At 44.5% G+C, this 17,473-nt stretch overlaps 1 protein-coding gene across 3 annotated transcripts in view; it reads left to right on the top strand.

Annotated features, from left to right (window-relative positions):
* The window catches only part of RFX4 (regulatory factor X4), a 162,238-nt gene that overhangs the window by 47,534 nt on the left and 97,231 nt on the right, over positions 1-17,473 (top strand). For all 3 annotated transcript variants that reach the window (XM_049115348.1, XM_049115349.1, XM_025461929.3), the window contains 2 exons: positions 3,596-3,656; positions 16,610-16,733. In XM_049115348.1, coding sequence (XP_048971305.1) covers positions 3,596-3,656; positions 16,610-16,733 — 185 coding nt within the window. The remainder of the gene's footprint in view (positions 1-3,595; positions 3,657-16,609; positions 16,734-17,473) is intronic.

Raw genomic sequence — 17,473 nt, 5'->3', positions numbered from 1 at the left:
TTGCTGGCCTGAAATTATGGGGTGAATCTTATTTGGCTTGAGGCTTTTTTGCCTGTTAAAAAGAAAAAGCATTTGGCAGAACCAGTTCCTAAAGTTTCTATCAACCATGGTTATTTCCTTCTCCTAAAAAATGTGCTCTCCTGTCCCAGATGGCCCCAGCCCCTCCTTCAGCTACCAAGGCTCAAGTCACATCCCACATTTGGTGCTGCTCTACAATCCTGGATTTGCCCTTACATTTTATTTGCTGATAATTTGACTCTGAACTTAAGAGAGCAGAGACCATGTCTGTCTGTCTTGCCCTTTCGCCCCTGGCACAGGGCTGAAATGAATTGGATGAATGAATGAAATGAGTAACCAGCACTTCTGGCGAATTGGGATTGACAGCTGTCAAATAGGGGAAGCCCGGCTGTGACACACACACCACCCCCTTTTGGAAGAAAGAAGCTGGACATTCAGACCCTGAGCACAGAGGCCCTAGTGGTCTAGACAGGGGCCTGCAGAGGTGGAAGGCACTTCTCTGATGACTAAGCTGGTGGGCATAGCATTCTTGGGAGGAAAATGGTGAGGTGGCGTACAAAAACTGATGCATGTGCCTGGCTTAAGTACTTGGCCAATAAGTGCTATTATTATTGTTACGGTATTCTTAATGTGTCTAGTTTTTAACATATATTTAATTTTCAACCCGTCCTTGTGACGGGTAATTTCAATGGCCCTGTAAAGTGACCATTTACAAATGAAGAAAAATGAGGGGTTTGCTTGGTCACAGCCAGGAAGTTTTGGCATTCATTCTAGAACATAGATCTTTTGATATCTAGTCCAGCTCGACTGAAATGCTGAAATTTAAAGAAACAAGGGGGAAAAGTCTGCCAGTTCTAGTGGGAGTAGAAATGTTCATTGTGGTCCAGTATAAGATAAGAGGGATATTTAGGTTGCATATATGCTTTTCCTTGTTTAAAAAAAAAGCTCAATTTATCCTGTTTTTTTAATGTAAACTTTTATTAATTTTCAATTATTGGCTTGGTATAATTCCTAGGAATTGGGTTGTGAGGTCAAGTGACTGGACATTGTAGGTGGCTCTCAACATTACTGCCAACTTGCTTACCAAAAGCTTTGTACGAGTTAACTCTACCTTCAGAGAAGTATGTGACTGTCAGTTTTACCACTTACGCACCAGGATTGGGGATTATCATTACTTAAAATTTTTGTTACTCTCAGAGATGTAAAGTTGTGCCTCATTATTATTTTCTTATTTCTTTGTGAACAATTGAGGTCAAGAATTGTTTTTTGTGTCTGTCTATATTCTTGTGAGATTCATGTATTCATGCTCCTTATTATGCTATTTATTTTTCAAAGATAGTTTGAAGACATTTGTGGAAGGCCGACTCAACTATTTAAGTGCTGAGTGGAAGGCCCTGGTAGGAGAAAACAGAGGGATGACTGAGATACCATCCGTCCCTGCCTTCTTAAGTAGGATTCTGAAGTTGGAGAGATGGATGTGGCTAAACTGTCCAACTGAGAGACTAGTAATGGGTTGTAGAAGAATGCCTGGCTGGGAGAGTATCAGGGGAGGCTTCAAAGAGGTAGTGTCATTTATTCTAGGCTGGAAAGGCTGAGATACATTTAGAAGGAACTCTAGGTTGACAAAGCACATGAGCAGGTGTAAAGCCCATGATGTCCTAGGACCGTAACTTTGTCCCTGAGAACATTTAGTGCGATGTTAGGATGGTTTTGGCGGCAGGGAAGAGATATCAGATGAAAAGAGATGTTATCAACTAAGAAAATTTCATTATCTCACAAAACAGAGATGCAGCTGTTTTAGGGATCGGCTAATCAGGCACCACATGACACTCAGAACCCCCAGTCCTCCCCCTTCCCTCTCTACTACCTCAGTGCGGATTTCACCCGCTGGGTGCTCACTTCCCAGTTGAAAGCTCGCTGCCTCACTATGGTGTCTGCTCAGCCACGTTCAGACACAGGATAGGCCAGACCATCCCATCTGTTTGTTTGTTTGCTTTTGCATAAAACAAAGATACTCATTTTTTCACAGTTTTGGAGGCCAGAAGTTCAAAATCAAGGCCTCCAATTCCTTTTTATTAGGGAAAAATATCCCTGAAGCCTTCAGAGAGCTTCTCCTAAGTCAGATAGGTCAGCACCATGTCACCTGCTGCAACTACCCTATCAGTGGCTCGATGGGTAGATTTAAATTAACATTCACCTCTCTCTATGATTTGAGGGAGAATCCCCCTCCTTGAGCACATGGTGCCCTCTAAACTACAATTCTGTTAATAAAGAAAAAGCTGAGTATATACAGTCATTGCATAAGCAACAGCAGCATCTGCCATTGTACTTATCAATAGACACATTAATCAGAATTATAGCAAATATTTTCTGAACTCAACTTTATTAAGCTAATTTAAGAATTTCTTTTCATTAAGCATATTTCATTTTCTTCTACTTTCATTTTTGTTTTCCTTAAATCTTTTTTATGGATACAGATTCTTTTCCACATAAAATTTATGCCACGGATTTATTTTGCTGACCATTTTACATGTTCTTAATAAATTTCATTGATTACATTTGTAGGTTTTGACATCATTAATTTTCTTTTGAGACTGCTATCCACACCAGTCTTATTGGGTCAAATTTTATGGATCAAGAAATTTTATGTTGACTATTTCTATCAATAATCTTTATTAGGAATTGGATGAGGCTAATTATATGTATTTCTTAGTTAATCCATGATTAAATTGTGAGCAGTTATTCTTAGATGCAAAGATCCATCCATTGTTCAGAGTGCTGTGTTTCAAAGTCCACAAACCAGAACCTTACAGTCCAAATCTGGCCTGATGCCTGTTTTCATAGGGCTTATGCTAAGAATGGTTTTTACAGATTAAATATTTGTAATATGTCCAATGGTAGAGAATATGAACTTTGAACCCCAGTTGAGAAAACTGTTGCTTCCTCCCCCAAAACAATTTCATTATTCTTATTAGTAGACCTATATTACAAAACTGGACTTAATTACTTACTATTATTATATTTTGAATTTTATCTATAAAAGCTTTGTGGAAATTTGCTTACTCTCTTATGATATAAATAGGACATGATATTTTTAATTTTGCTTCTTGGCCCCCAAACCTTAAAATATTTAGTATCTGGCCCAGGAAAAGTTTGCCAGCCCCCTGCTCTGTGACAGCACTATCCTGATTCTTCTGGGCACTTACACTCCCCATCCCTTACCCCACACGGTTCCATGGGGGTTACCTGGAGCAAATGGTGAGTTCTTAACATCAGAATCATAGTCAGGTGTCCAGCTGCAGTTGGAAAATAGTAAATTGGGCGAACACAGTCATATTGCTCAGTGTTAAAGAGAGACAGCTCTTCAACTCTAATGAATTATGTCAAATAAGAATGCAACGTGCTCTACGAGTTTTCTGTACAAGTCCGTTTCCAACCTTTTTCCTTATTCAAGCAATGTCGGAAGAGTCCAATTTTCATTGCTTTCAAAGCATCAGTATCTGAGAGAACCTTGGGACAGTTGAAAGGCCCTTTACTTTTCCTACTGAAGGTCTCTCCTTTTTCTTTCCTTTAACAGATGAGGAAAAAGAAAACAATAGAGCATCCAAGCCCCACTCCACTCCTGCTACTCTGCAATGGTAAGTTCGTTTTCAGCAAGTCCTGTCTTGATGGGGCGCTCGCCCAAATGTTGCTTCCTCCCGGTGGAGCAGGGTATCACCGGGAGGTTTGCCATTGCCATGAGAACTTGACATCCAATAGCCCACATGCAATCAATTTAATTTGCAGCTCTGTGTAAAATACTCAACTTAGATCCAGCCTGGAGATTTGGATTTTCCTATTTATTGTATTTTGAGGTAGATTTTGTTTTCCATCCCCAAGACACTGGCAAGGACTGGATCCTACATGGAGGTTATTAAGTGATTTAATGGAATCCATTGTTACAGTTAATAACATTGCAGCAAATTATAGAAACATAGGTCTTGTTCACCCCTCCCAAATGAGCCTTCAATGGATTAATGCTTAATCACAACTATACTACAATTATTTTAACATTAATAACATGAACAAGCATTTTCTACTTCTGTGGCTTTCTTTTTCATGTTTTGAATTCCTACGCTTGGTGAAATATTTAATGGTTTGAGTGGTTGCTCTCATATTTGAGGTTTACAGGTAAATTCTCCTCTAAGAGCTTCTTCACTTAGAAATCATGTTGTGACTTTGAACACCAGAGCTGTCTATGCCTGAGATTCATCCCTCAAACATCCTGTCAGTTAGGGCTATTCTAGCAGCACAGAGCAGCAAACCTGAGGGGATTAAGGAAGGAAGGGGAGGGGAGGGGAGGAGGAGTGGAGAGAGGAAAGCATGGAGAACTATTATGTGCCAGACTCCATGCCAGGCACTTCCTATAGTGCCTCGTGCCTGGTCTCATTCTCATGATTCTCTGACATTGGCATTGTTATGCCCATTTCACAGATGAGAAAAATAAAGCTTAACCAGTTAAGTCATTGCCTGAATATACAGAGAGCCACACATGGCACAGGCAGGAACCTGACCGGGTCTCTTCAACTGCAAAGCCCCTGCTTTGGGAGAAAGGAAGACTCGGGATGGATGAGAGGAGAAAACAAATGAGAAGAGGAAGCAGATGGGCTTTAATGAGCAAATCACATTAGATTCTCCTGACTAATCCACACACAGGTGGGAGGAAGACAGCACCAGGGGGAAAGCGATCAGGAGTGTAACTCAATCTCCTCTAACAAGGGTCTCAACAGTTGGCCTGCTTGGCTGCGAGGAGAGCAAGGGTTGTTTCCAAGAGCTTGATTTCCAGATTTTGGCTTGTTTCCATCGTTTTGTCCCTATATTCTTTTTCTCATTGCATTTGCTGCTTTCTGCTTTCTTTAAAATTCTACTCTACTTCCCCAGTCAGGCCTCTGCCGGCACCGTTCCCCCCAGACTATGGCCACACAAATTCCCACAATGCCAGGGCATCTAACGAGGCAATCATACAAAGGGCTTTGGGCACGGGAGTTTCTAGAAATGCAAAGAATTGGCAGACACTTGGACTTTAACAACCTGAACACGTTGCACATTTCAGAATATAAAATGTGAAGGGGAGTAGAAGAAAATCACCTTATTCATGCCTATTTTTCTATGATTCTCAGCATCTGCCTGACAGTGGTGAGGCAGTAGATAGTGCAGGTTCTTAAGTCAGACTGTCAAATTAACCCCCAGCTGTGCCATGCCCCAGCTGTGTAATCTTGGATGAGGTCCTCAACCTCTCTGTGCCTCAGTCTGTTCATCTGTAGAATGGGGAGAGCAGTAGTATCTAACTCCTGGCGGGGAGGGGGTGGTCATCAAGAGGAAACAAGTTCTTATGGGCAAAGTACTTGAAGCATCTGGCTTCACATTCTGCTAAGTACGACTCCCTAGGAAGGATTCAGACTCAGTAACCAACCTCCCAGCAGTGAGGAAGGATGCCTCATTCCTTGGATTTAACCTGACACACACCATAGGATCTGGGGCTCCCTCCAGGATGGGAGGCAGGCAAGGCTTGTTCAAGGAACCACAGCAGGCAGCTAGTGTGGAGCACAGAGGGTAAGAGGAGAGTTATAAAGAGGAGGTGGGAGAGGGAGCCAAGGAGAGGATCTGTAAACAGGAGGGAAGAAAAAGGAGAACATTTCTCTCTCTCTCTCTCTTTTAAAGATGTTGTTTGTTTATTTAGAGAGTAGGGGAAGGGGCAGAGGGAGAGGGAAAGAAAAACTCTCAAGCAGACTCCATGCTGTGCAAGGACCCCACCAGGGCTCAATCCCACAACCACTCAGATCAAGATCTGAGCCAAAACCAAGAGTTGGGCACCCCACTGTCTGAGCCACCCAGGATCCCTGACATTTCTCTCAAATAAGAACAGGGTTGGACGTCTGGTGACTCAGTTGGTTAGACTGAGGCTCAGGTCATGATCCAAGTCTTGGGATCAAGTCTGGCATCAGGCCCCCTGTTCCACGGGGAATCTCCCTCTCCCTCTGCCCTTTCCCCCACTCGTGCACTCTCTCGTTCTCTCTCTCTCTCTTTCTCTCAAATATATAAATAAAAAAAAAAGAACAGAGTCATGCTTGAAATCATGGTGGAAAACACGTGACCTCCTATATAAAGTCGCACATGAGTAAAATTTTCAGAGTGTAGTTTCAGTACAAATGCTTCCTCAAAAGGGACTGGATGCAGCCTCCATTTCACCAGGGAAAGTGACATCATTCAGACTGCGCTCCCTTTCTGCTCTGGCCACCAGCGAGTTCAGAGCTAAAGCTGATGTTCATGTACTTTTCCACCTCTTTCCTTTGTCTGATTTTCTTCTCTTTTTCTTTTTAAGATTTTATTTATTTATTCATGAGAGACACACAGAGAGAGAGGCAGAGACACAGGCAGAGGGAGAAGCAGGCCCCATGCAGGGAGCCCGATGTGGGACTCGATCCCAGGACTCCAGGATCAAGCCCTGGGCAGAAGGCAGGGGCTAAACCGCTGAGCCACCAAGGGATCCCTCTTCTCTTTTTTTTTGTTAGCTTTTTAGAAAAAAGCAAGATACAAACACATTCGATAAATACATATTTTGTTTTTATTTCCTTTTATTTGCACAAGTGATGTTTCCTTGTTTAAAAACCAAAACATCATTGATAAGGTCAACGTATGTTCTCCATTGTAGTTCCTGCCTCTCCTCCAGGGCAACCCTGTGACCAGCAGAGAGCATGCATGTGTGTTTCCAGTCTCTTGCCTATGCATTTACTTGCTTATGTACCAACAGAAGTTTCTGAATTGTGATTTTCAAAATTTCATGTTTGCGCCTTTCCAAAAAGAATGCAGACATATCACACTAGAGATACTGTCCTACAACCTGTCACACTGTATTGATCCACAACTGGCTCATTCCTCACTGGAGTGTCCCGAAGCCATACCCATGTGAGTCCTTGGAGAACAACCTCATTTTTTCTGCTGTGCATAGTTCCATGTAAAACAGCAGCAGATAGATTTCACCACTTTCCTCTTGATGGACATTTAGTTTGTGTCCAAATCTCATCTTTGCCCTACAAACAAGGCTGCAAAGAACATCTTCATCTTTGCCCCCTTTGCACATCTGTGGGGATGTTCTCCACGTCAATGTCAAGATGTGGAAGTGTTGGGTGCCCAGAAAATGTTAATGGGACTAAAATTTGCCTGCTAAATGGCTTTATCATTTTATGTCTTCACCCACAGTACAAAGTACTTTTAAAAAATAATAGTAATGGGCACCTGACTGGCTCAGTTGGTTAAATGTCTGACTCTTGATTTGGGCTTAGGTCATAATCTTAGGGTCATGAAATTGAGCCCATCAGGCTCCATGCTGGGTGTGGAGCCTGCTTGGGACTCTTTCTCCTTTTCCCTCTGCACCCCCACCGTCCACCTCTCTCTCTCTCTAAAAAAAAAAAACCTGGCTCCGCACCATGGCATCTGTTTCTCTGAGGCACTTGCTTCCTTCCTGCTGTCCCCTGTCTGCAATGGCAGTGTGCAACCCCTCAAGACCATGAGGGGGGCAGGCCAGAAAAGGACACTGGTCTCCAGGCCACGGCGGCCCAACAGTGCTGAGCTCTCCTGGGACACTTGGCTTTAGGAAGTGAGTTAGGAGCTATTCGCTTCTCCACCTTCTCCCTCCTTGCCATGAGCCCCACCCCCCATCACCCTCGAGACCACCCCCACTCCAAGAACAAATAATACAGTGGCCGAGCAGCCTAAAATAATTGGGGCCACGTGATCTGGAGGCAGCTCCCAGCAGAAAACAGGCAAATATTGTCAAATGCCTTCTGCCAAACACTTTCCAGCATCCTTGGTCACGAGGGTTAGTAAAGCCCAAGCCGCTGGGGATGGTGAGCGCTGCTGGAATCCCAGCCACACAATAACCTCTATTCACTCAGAGGATTTGGGAATGGAAAGCAGCCTGTTGTACCATCCTGGCCTGCTTGCTGCCAGTGCATGTCCCCTTGCACAGCCCCGCCCTCTTACACACCTCCCTGCCGCCTGTGTCACTTCTGGCTCCTGGTGTGCCAATCAGGGTGGAGGCATCGCCCCTTCCACAAACTTATGGAGGAAGGGAGGCCCTTCCCCACAGGAAGAGTATAGAAGGCCAAATTGTCACTTTGTTGGGAGACATTTTTCTTTCTTTCAAAAAAATTAAAAATTAAAATGAGGTCTTGAGTGATTGATGGCCTTTCAATATTTCAAACTAATATAAAGCAAAATAAATTTTGTGTTTCTCTTTAAAATTCCCTTGGAGGCCAGAGGCAAAAAGGTGGGTTTGGTGCTATTCCAAAGAAGCATGTTGAAACTTTGGACCAGGTCACAGCTCTCAGACCAGAGTCATTGCATATGACTAATACCAGGTGTTTTGTACCCATTTCTGACTTGATCCTTCATTCCACAGTGACATAACATTATTTGCTTCCAAAATACAAGTTAGGCCACCTTGTTCCAGAAAGGGAGGCTGAACATTTCTAGCTCTGACAACAGCCAGGGATGTCAGATAATGCCGGTCAGTGTGGCAGTACCCCGTGGGAAGCCCTCTGCTAGATAGAGGAACATAAGAAAGCAGGACAACATGAAGGGATGAAGGGCGGGTCTCAGGGAATGAGAAGCTGTGTTGTGGAGCTAGGATCCTTTTTTTTTTTTAAGTATTTTGTGCTGTGGTTAGGGTATAATAAGGTAATACCATTTGAGTGGGCAATTTTGTAGCCCCACTAATGTTTTCCCATGTACCACCATCACCTCCACTTCTTGACACCAACACGGAGAACATGCCCACAGGTGTGCAACGGGGCATATGAGGATTTTCTTTGAGGCTCTGTTTGTCATGGTGACATAGAAATAAGTAGAGACAGGGAAGTGATGAAAAGGGAATATCCTGGGGGATATTTTATGCTAGAGTATGGTACCCACATGACTTTGGCCATCAGTGGTGGCCACCAGAGTTCAGGGCTGCCAGAAGCATTGGTAACATTAGAGAACTTGTGACACTGAGCTATTGTAAAAAAAGAAGAAGAAAGAAGAAGAAGAAGAAGAAGAAGAAGAAGAAGAAGAAGAAGAAGAAGAAGAAGAAGAAGAAGAAGACTTTAACCCAAAAAATGAGCATAAGGATTCTAGAACCTGGCTAACCCCAGGCCTTTCTGGAATAGCAACCCAGTAGCTTGTAGGCCAGAAACAGGTTACAGATTAGATTATTCCAGGTCCTGTTCTGTCATTACAAGGACAGCACAAAATCTCTGATGTGGCCTGTTGCTCAGCATCAGCCAAAACTACAGGTTAGGTAGGCTTGCACCAGGTGACATCACCAGATGAGCTCTCTTGCTCTTTATGAAAACTTTGTAGAGGTTGCAGGACTGTTACCCCTATTTAAAGAGGAGGAAACCAAGGCAGGCAACTGAACACAAGAGAGGGTCACAGTCTCACTCCAGCTGAGCAGGGGGATGCCCAGAAGGCCCTTGAAGGGGAGGCAGAGCCAGCTGACGTCCTGGGGGAAATTACCAGATCACCTGAATACATGTCTCTGGTTGGCTTGTCTACCCAGAAGTAATTTGTGGACTTAACTGCTGTTTAACAAAGTAGATGGGCGGGGGGGGGGGGGGTCCCTGGGTGGCTCAGCGGTTTAGCGTCTGCCTTTGGCCCAGGGTGCGATCCTGGAGTCCCGGGATCGAGTTCCACGTCAGGCTCCCGACATGGAGCCTGCTTCTCCCTCCTCCTGTGTCTCTGCCTCTCTCTCTCTCTCTCTCTCTGTCTACCATAAATAAATAAATAAATAAATAAATAAATAAATAAATAAATAAATCTTTAAAAAAAAAAGTAGATTGGGGTTTTTGTTTGTTTGTTTTGGCTTTTTATAGCATCAGCCTCTGAGCTAGCCAGAGCCAAAGCCCACCGTTCTGGACATTTTTATTGCCTGGTGGTGGTGTTCTCTCTTTGGTTCCCTTCTTCTTCTGATCAACTGTCAGCTTCCTAAAGGCAGTGGAAGGGATTGTGTGTTGATGTTCACTGCTGTATTCTATAATGCCTGGCACATAGTAGGTGTTCAATAAATGTGTGCTGGCTCACCAACCAAATGAGTGTCAGTCCATCGCACATAGTGAGGGCTTTAGAAGCCTCATACCTGAGTCTATGCTCCTAGCTGGGCTTTTCCCAGCAGTGACTTTGGGCATCACTTTGTCTTCCTGGCCCTCCCTTTTCTCCTCCATGACGTGGAGATAATGTTACCCGTCTTGCTCAAGGAGTAATGGCAAATATGAATATCCCTGGCACAGTGGAAGCACTTGAACATATAAATCAAACATACTCATCTTAATTAGGGTTTTTTTTTTTTTAAATTACTTGGGTCTTAAGATTTTTTTAAAAAAAAGTTTTTTCTGATTTGTGCAAAAGTCTGCTTTCCTTCCTTCCCACCACCTCCTGTCTTCTTCCTTCTGTAGTGTTGACTGTGTGCAGGGCACAGTGCCAGGAACTCTGCTAACATAAACAGGGATTCGATTTGGTTCTTACCTTCTGAGGACTCTCAGTCTAAGATATAAAATGTTCCTGAATATTCCACAATAATCTAGAGTAATACTGACAGGTGCCCTTATCCAGTGTTCCCTCTGCCAGCCGGAGGGCTGTGTATTCTTGGTTAGTCCCTTTGCAGCCTCGGGAGATGGGTACTGGGTATTATTCGCATCATTTTACCGAGAAGAGAGGCAAGAGTCTGGGAGGTCAAGCAGCAGAGCCGAGAAGGTAGCGCCTGTGAGCGATAGAGGTGGGATTTCAACCCAGCAACCCCTTGTCTCTGAACCCATGCTGTTTCTCAGCAAAGGCTGTTGGAGCTGCAAAAAGATCTAAAGAGCTGTGAAAATCTCCAGCAAGTGGTAAAAGCTTTGGGGGCAGAGGCTGTGCCTCCTGTCAAAAACATTCTCCTCTACAGATGTGACTCTGTAGCTGGGAGGTGCCCGTTGCAGCGCTCTGCGTGCTGTTGAGTGGATGGACACATGAATCTGGCTGGAAGAAGAACTGATGAAGAGGCCATCCTCGGATGGGGCTGGATGGGAATTAAACATCATGTCAGGGGAGGATATCCGAGCTGAGCCTTGGGTGCCAGGGGAGGCACGGCAGAGGGCTCACCTCCCATGGTAGGAACACCATGGAACACTGCGGGGAGGGAGAATGTGGCAAGATCAACTGTCCAGCTGGCAGGAGAGCAGTGTGTGTACCGAGGAGCAGGTCGAGAGAAGCCTGGAGAAGTAGTCAGGGGTCAGACGTGGGGGCCTTAGATGCCAAGGGGGGGTATTAGGGCTCCTCCACAGAGGCAGAGGGGAGCCACTGATGGGTTTAGATGACCATCTGGCTTCTGATCACTTAGCAAGTCTGTTTTCACAGATTTTTCAGCCTCGGGTGGCTCTGACAACCTCAGTAACAAGTTGCTATGTTCAGCAAAGTTTTAAAAGATCCTGCTGGCTAATTTTCTGGTAAAATAGAGGAGAAAGTTTCTGTTTATAGATGTGCCTGCAAGCACCCGGGAAGTGGAGACTGAACCAGGAGCCCATCTGTCCATGAAAGAGAACAGGAGAAAGGCAGGGACAGTCACATGGGTGCTGCTGTGGTTGGTCCTCACTGCAAGGTGCTGAACGAAGCTTCCTCCCATGGCCCGTGGTGCTGCGGCCTGAAACCTCGTGAGGAGGTCGTTTTCAAAAAGTATACCGCAGATAATGACTCCTGTTGGCTACTAGACTGCGTTCATTATCTCCGCATAATAGGATGGGCTCAATTCAAATATGATCAAGTTATTAAATAGAAGATCAGAAAATGGAAGAAGTGGGGAATTTTTTGGTGATCATTAAAAATATCCAGGTATAATGGAGTATTGTTCACCACGGCAGACTAATGATGTCCTCTCCAAGTGAGGAGGAGAAGGGGAAGTTTCATCAGATATGAAGAGAAATAATTAACTGCCTTTCTTTCTGCCATGCCTTGGTCAGCGAAGCAGACATTCCAATTAGCAACTTCAGCATACACACAGACCTCTGGATTCTGTAAGGAGGTTTGGGGAAAGGCATCGTGACGCTCTTTCTGTGGAAACTCATCAAGCATCAAAGTTGCCCCGAATGCCAGTTCCGTCTATTCATTTGTAGAGCTTATTAAAATGCTTCATAGTCATAAGCCACTCAGATACCTTGAGGCGAAGAAGCTCTGGGTAAGAGGAACAAAACGTGGGTAGAAACGTACTTATTTACAAGGCTCTGGCCTTTGGCAGGTAACTGCTTAATTAACTCAGCCTGTGTGAACCCTGACTTACACCCATCTGGATTCAAAAAGTTCCTTGCTGCTATGGTTTCATTCACTGGGATGTATTTCAATCTTGGTCTTATATTTTAAGGCTGAGCCCTTGGCCATACTTGGTGAGCAAACAAGTCACGAGGACATCAAGTAGAAACTGAGGCAAGGGGACTTGTGTAAAGTAGCTCCTCCTAAGAAGGGGGAGCCAGGAAGTTAACTGGGAGCCTGTGCTTTTTAAGGCCACGATTTCCCCACCAGAATGCCCCTACAGTTCTTAGTCATGAGGAAAGGGGCCCCCAGCATCCACTCAGCCCAGTCAGGAACCTGACAGCTGCCCTTGGTTGCTCCTATCCATCTCACATCTGGCAACATGAGAATCACACCCTAAATGTTATCTCTGCCCCCACGGCCACTCCTTCAATTCACACCCCATCACTTCTTGCCTGGACTCTTGCAGTATCTCCTAGCTGGTCTCATTTGTTCATTCATTCATTCAACAAGATATTACTTAGCCACCATGTGCCAGGCCTCGCTGGTCAGCCTTGGCCTCCTACCATGGTGGTGCCACAATGACCTTTCCAAAGAATGAATCTGATCATGCTGTGACCGTGCTTAAGAAAATGTAACTGGCCCCCTGTCATTTTAAAGGATCTGATGCCTTTCATAAGGTGAACTCTGGCTTGCATGGCATGCATGTTGAACGTACCCACAGATTTTTCTGGCCAAAATTAAGTTTAGGAAATCATTAGCCAAGGATAAGCAAAAAAAGATACTTCCGCCTCCCTCCCCAGTTTGTCCTGCACAAAGTTGCAGTTGCCCAAGTTGTTGGTGTGTGTGTGTGTGTGTGTGTGTGTGTGTGTGTGTGTGTGTTAGACTGGAAAATGTTCCACCATAGTCCAGAGAGTTGAAATCAAAACTTGGAAAGGAAATTGCTTAATATTAGGACTCTAAGTAGTCTGAGATGAAACCCATGAAACTTGAGTGTTTTTTGCTTTTATTGTTGTATTCTTTTACAGTCAATACACAGGTGCCTAATAGAGCATATTAAGCTTTAAATTAATATTAGTGACTGTTGTTATGATGATTATTTCTGCAGCATCCCAGAAACACTCTGTTCTTCTCTCCTCTGAGCCCTTATTTTTTCAGTTCTCTGAGTTCTGCTCTGTCATTCCCTATAACATTTTGGTAGTGACTCTTGAACTCCAGGGTTTGCTTAACTCCTATGCCAGGCCATATTCTCTTGTGGGCACTGAAAGATTCTCCATACCCCCTCCTCCATGGGTTTGTGTTTTCAGAGGTTCCTCTGCAACCCCCTTCTCCACTCAAATCATTGTCTCCATCATCCAAAGCACATGCCTGTGTGTCTCTCATTCCTGCTATGCCCCTCTCCTGGAACCCCCTCTATCTATCCAAGCAAGGATACCACAGTGATTTAGAGTAAGATTCTCCTACTTACTGGTTGCATGACCATGGGCACACGAGTTCCACTCTCTGAGCCACCGTTTTGTCATCTAAAACATGGCTGTAATTCCTACTTTCCATCCTGTGAGGTTGGAAAGAGATACCAAATACCCAGTGACTGGCACCTGGGAAGAGATGCTAGCCATTGTTGCTGTCACAAAGTTCAAATCCCGGTTCATCCTCGAACCTTAACCATCTCCTCTCCTCAACACAGTAGTCTCTTTCCCCGCCATCAAATGCATCTGTCGTACTTAAATATTCCTATCTCTGTGCATTTTTCTTCCCAGATAGATTGCAAAGTGAACTAGGGCATAGGCTGTGGCTTACGTCAACACAGGAGCCTACAGGAGCCAGACAAAGAACAGAAAATAGAGTAGGTGTCAGAAAAGGAGGAAGCAGTGGGGACTCTGGCCAACTTGAGAGCATACACACCTCTGGCCGATTTTTGTCATACGGGAAAATGGGCCCAGTGTTGCCAGAGCTCCACCTTTTCAAAAGAATCTAGATTCTTATGTGAAATGTCCTGAATTTTAAAAGTTGGGCCAACACTGTTTTCAGGTGAAACAAAGCATGTCTATGAGACCCCAGTTTGTGAAAACTGTCTTAATCAGATGGCCCACACAAGTTTGTGCATAAGCTGGTTATTTGGACCTCTGAACTCACTTTTATAGAGAAACAATGCTGTGAATGGCATGCAGGGGTCCAGGCTAAGCTGGAAGGCTGGTTCCCATTCATGGCAGACCTGAAGCTTAGGACAGTCCTAAGAAATTTAATCTCTGTGTGAAAGCATTTTCCCACAGGGAACCACATTTAGAGTTCTGATTTACGACATCAGGGACACGTGTACTAGAATGTAAGCCCTTTCAGGACAGGACCTCTGTTTTGTTCACTGCCATTTCCTTAATGTCTAAAACACTGCCCGGAACTCAATAAATATTTGTTGAATTAAAGATTACCTGTGTCTTTATCCATCTACCCACCATTAATCTGTTCCCTGTATGCAAACAGGGACAGTCTTACTCACCATGCATCCCCAGCACTTGGCAGGTGGCAGGAGATCAGTAAATATTTGTTGAATGAATACATAACTGCAACGATCTAGCAATCAAACACTGATTGAGCACCTGCTGTGTGCCAAGGAATAGGCTAGGCTTCAAGGATTTGGGAGTGAATCAGATACCATGCCAGTGTCAAGGAATTAGGTCACACAGAAAGGATTGCATAAACTCCTTCCCGGAACACTTCTAAAAATGGTCAGGAGTTACTCAATGTTCCCCTTCCCAGAGAGGGGGGAGTGGGTGACATGATACCATTCAGCACCAGGCTTCTTCAGTTATCTGAGCATGCCTAGGGTTGAATTCATTGGTAGGGTCTGGATATGAAATGATTGAATTAATTTTCTTTCAACCACATGTCAGAATGAGCCAAACAAGCACTGCCCTTTCAAGTAGGCACCTCAGGAGGCTGTGTCCTTGTTCCATTTCACAGTTACGACAGCACTGGATCACTTCTTTGGCAAGTGCCCCCAGAGAAGTTAGAAGCCATCTGAGGATATTTACTTCACTGCTTTAGAATCATACTTTATTTTTGCTCTCCTTCGCACCCCCAAAACATGTTTGAGATGAAAAGGTTATTCCAGTCACTTTATCCTTCAAACTTGGTTCCAAGTGACTTTGGATTGTTTCCTAAAATCCAGTTTGTGATCAAAAGAGAAATATTTTCTGTTGGTGAGTTAATTGAACAGTGTGTGCCCCAGGCTCTAAAAGCAGCAGCCCCAAAGAAAAGTCCTCAAATTATCATGTGCCTCAGCACTTCTGTTAGAAGAAGTGTTAAATCTTCTAACATGTCTATGACAAAGGGGCAGGAGTCTTTTTGATGCCTACACTCTGGTATTTGCATTAAACAGGAGGAAAAATGCTAAACTGGATCTAGTTTACTTTTATATGCCCAATATCTAGCACAGATTCTGGTCATAATAGGCACCCAAAGATGTTTTATGGAGAAGAAAAGTGGATGATGATGAGGTCCAACATCTGAGTGTTTCTCACGTTTCTCACGTGCCAGGCACCACGCTGGCACATGTCATACGTTTCATCCGATTGTCACAACAGCTTATAAGGCGATCACAGCCAGCACCTTCAGAAGGTTAAATTACTTGCTCAAGGTCATCAAGCCAACAATGACAATGCTGGGGTCTGAACCCCATGGGTAGCCCTCACCCTGAGCCCCTAACCTGTACTCATTGAGAAGGTGATGGGTGTAGAATCATAGTTCCAGCACAGCAGAGGTGATCCTGAAGAGACTGAGAAGTTCAGCTCCCGTGTGGTTATATGACTTCCCTTCAGTCAGTGGCTTCCTGGTTGTCCAGCTGTCGGATTTCTCCTTGGGCATTTGTTTCCCAGGCCATCCCACCACACTGTTCTTGTTAGCAAAGGTGCACCGACACTGTGACCTGTATTGGAAATGGCTGCACAAGTGAGTGTGTGGTTAGCTCAGCTGAACAGGGTGCCTACAAGCTCCTGTATCGTTTTTGGAGTTTGAAGGAAACCAATCCACCCAGAATGTGGCCAGTCCAATGACAGCACGGAAGAGAGGGACTGGGAACTTGAGCCAAAAGTGACCCAAGGTCATACCCACAGGGGCCACAAGTCTGATCCTGCTAACCAACCACCTCCATGCCTGACCTTGGGCAGGTTGCTTTGTCCTCCCGGGCCTCTGTTTCCCTTCTGTAGGAAGAGTTTTCTCCAGGTCTTCCTCTGGAGGAGGACCAGGAGGCGCATGCTCTTCTTGCTTGAGGTTTGCTCATTGGGCATTTATTCCGCAGGCTGGAGGAGAACTATGAAATTGCAGAGGGGGTCTGCATCCCTCGCAGCGCCCTTTACATGCATTACCTGGACTTCTGTGAGAAGAATGACACCCAGCCTGTCAACGCCGCCAGCTTTGGAAAGGTGAGTCCAGCCTCCTCTGGCTTATTCCTTTCCTCCCCTCTTCTGAGTAATTTATGCACAGTTCTTAATCCTTTTTAACATCCTAATTGCTTTTGTTTTTAAGTTATCAAAATAAATAATAACTGTGCTGTACTATTTTGAAGAAGTTCAAACACTTATTAACAAGGTAATACCAAGCCAAATACAAAAACAAAGTAATACCCAAGTATTACAAATTCCAAACAATTTAGGCAGGTCAATAAGGTAAAAAGCATACACCTGACTTGAATCTTCTCAATACTTGGCTTGCAGAAAGTGCCTTCTTTCCTCTGAGAGGCATATATTAAAATCCCAAGTGTGTTACGTGTGTGTCAGTGATTCTGGGGTGGGCAGATTGCTTGGCTTTGTCACATGAAAGCCTTGGAGAGACTGGGAAATGGTCTGAAGTCATTAGCTGGGAGGTCTGAGAATCCTTCATGTGGAGTGGTATTGTTTGTAATATTACTGCAGGCCTGGCTGCTGTATGCCCCTCTTGTGATGAAAATATATTCCACGCTTCAGGCTGTGTCCACAAACACTCACCATCACTGATCATTCCTATTTAACAGGCCAAGGAATGCTGTCGGACACTCTTCTAAGACTGATCATTTGTCTATTTGATAGATAAAAATATAGATTTGGGGGCCCTGGGTGGCTCAGTCAGTTAAGCATCCAACTCTTGATTTTGGCTCAGGTCATGATCTCAGGGTCGTGAGATGGAG

The sequence above is a fragment of the Canis lupus genome, chromosome 10 (genome assembly GCF_003254725.2).
Source record: "Canis lupus dingo isolate Sandy chromosome 10, ASM325472v2, whole genome shotgun sequence".
In the NCBI taxonomy this organism is placed as follows: Eukaryota; Metazoa; Chordata; class Mammalia; order Carnivora; family Canidae; genus Canis; species Canis lupus.
The sequence above is the reverse complement of the archived record's forward strand: the minus strand, read 5'-3'. Positions and strand labels throughout refer to the sequence as shown.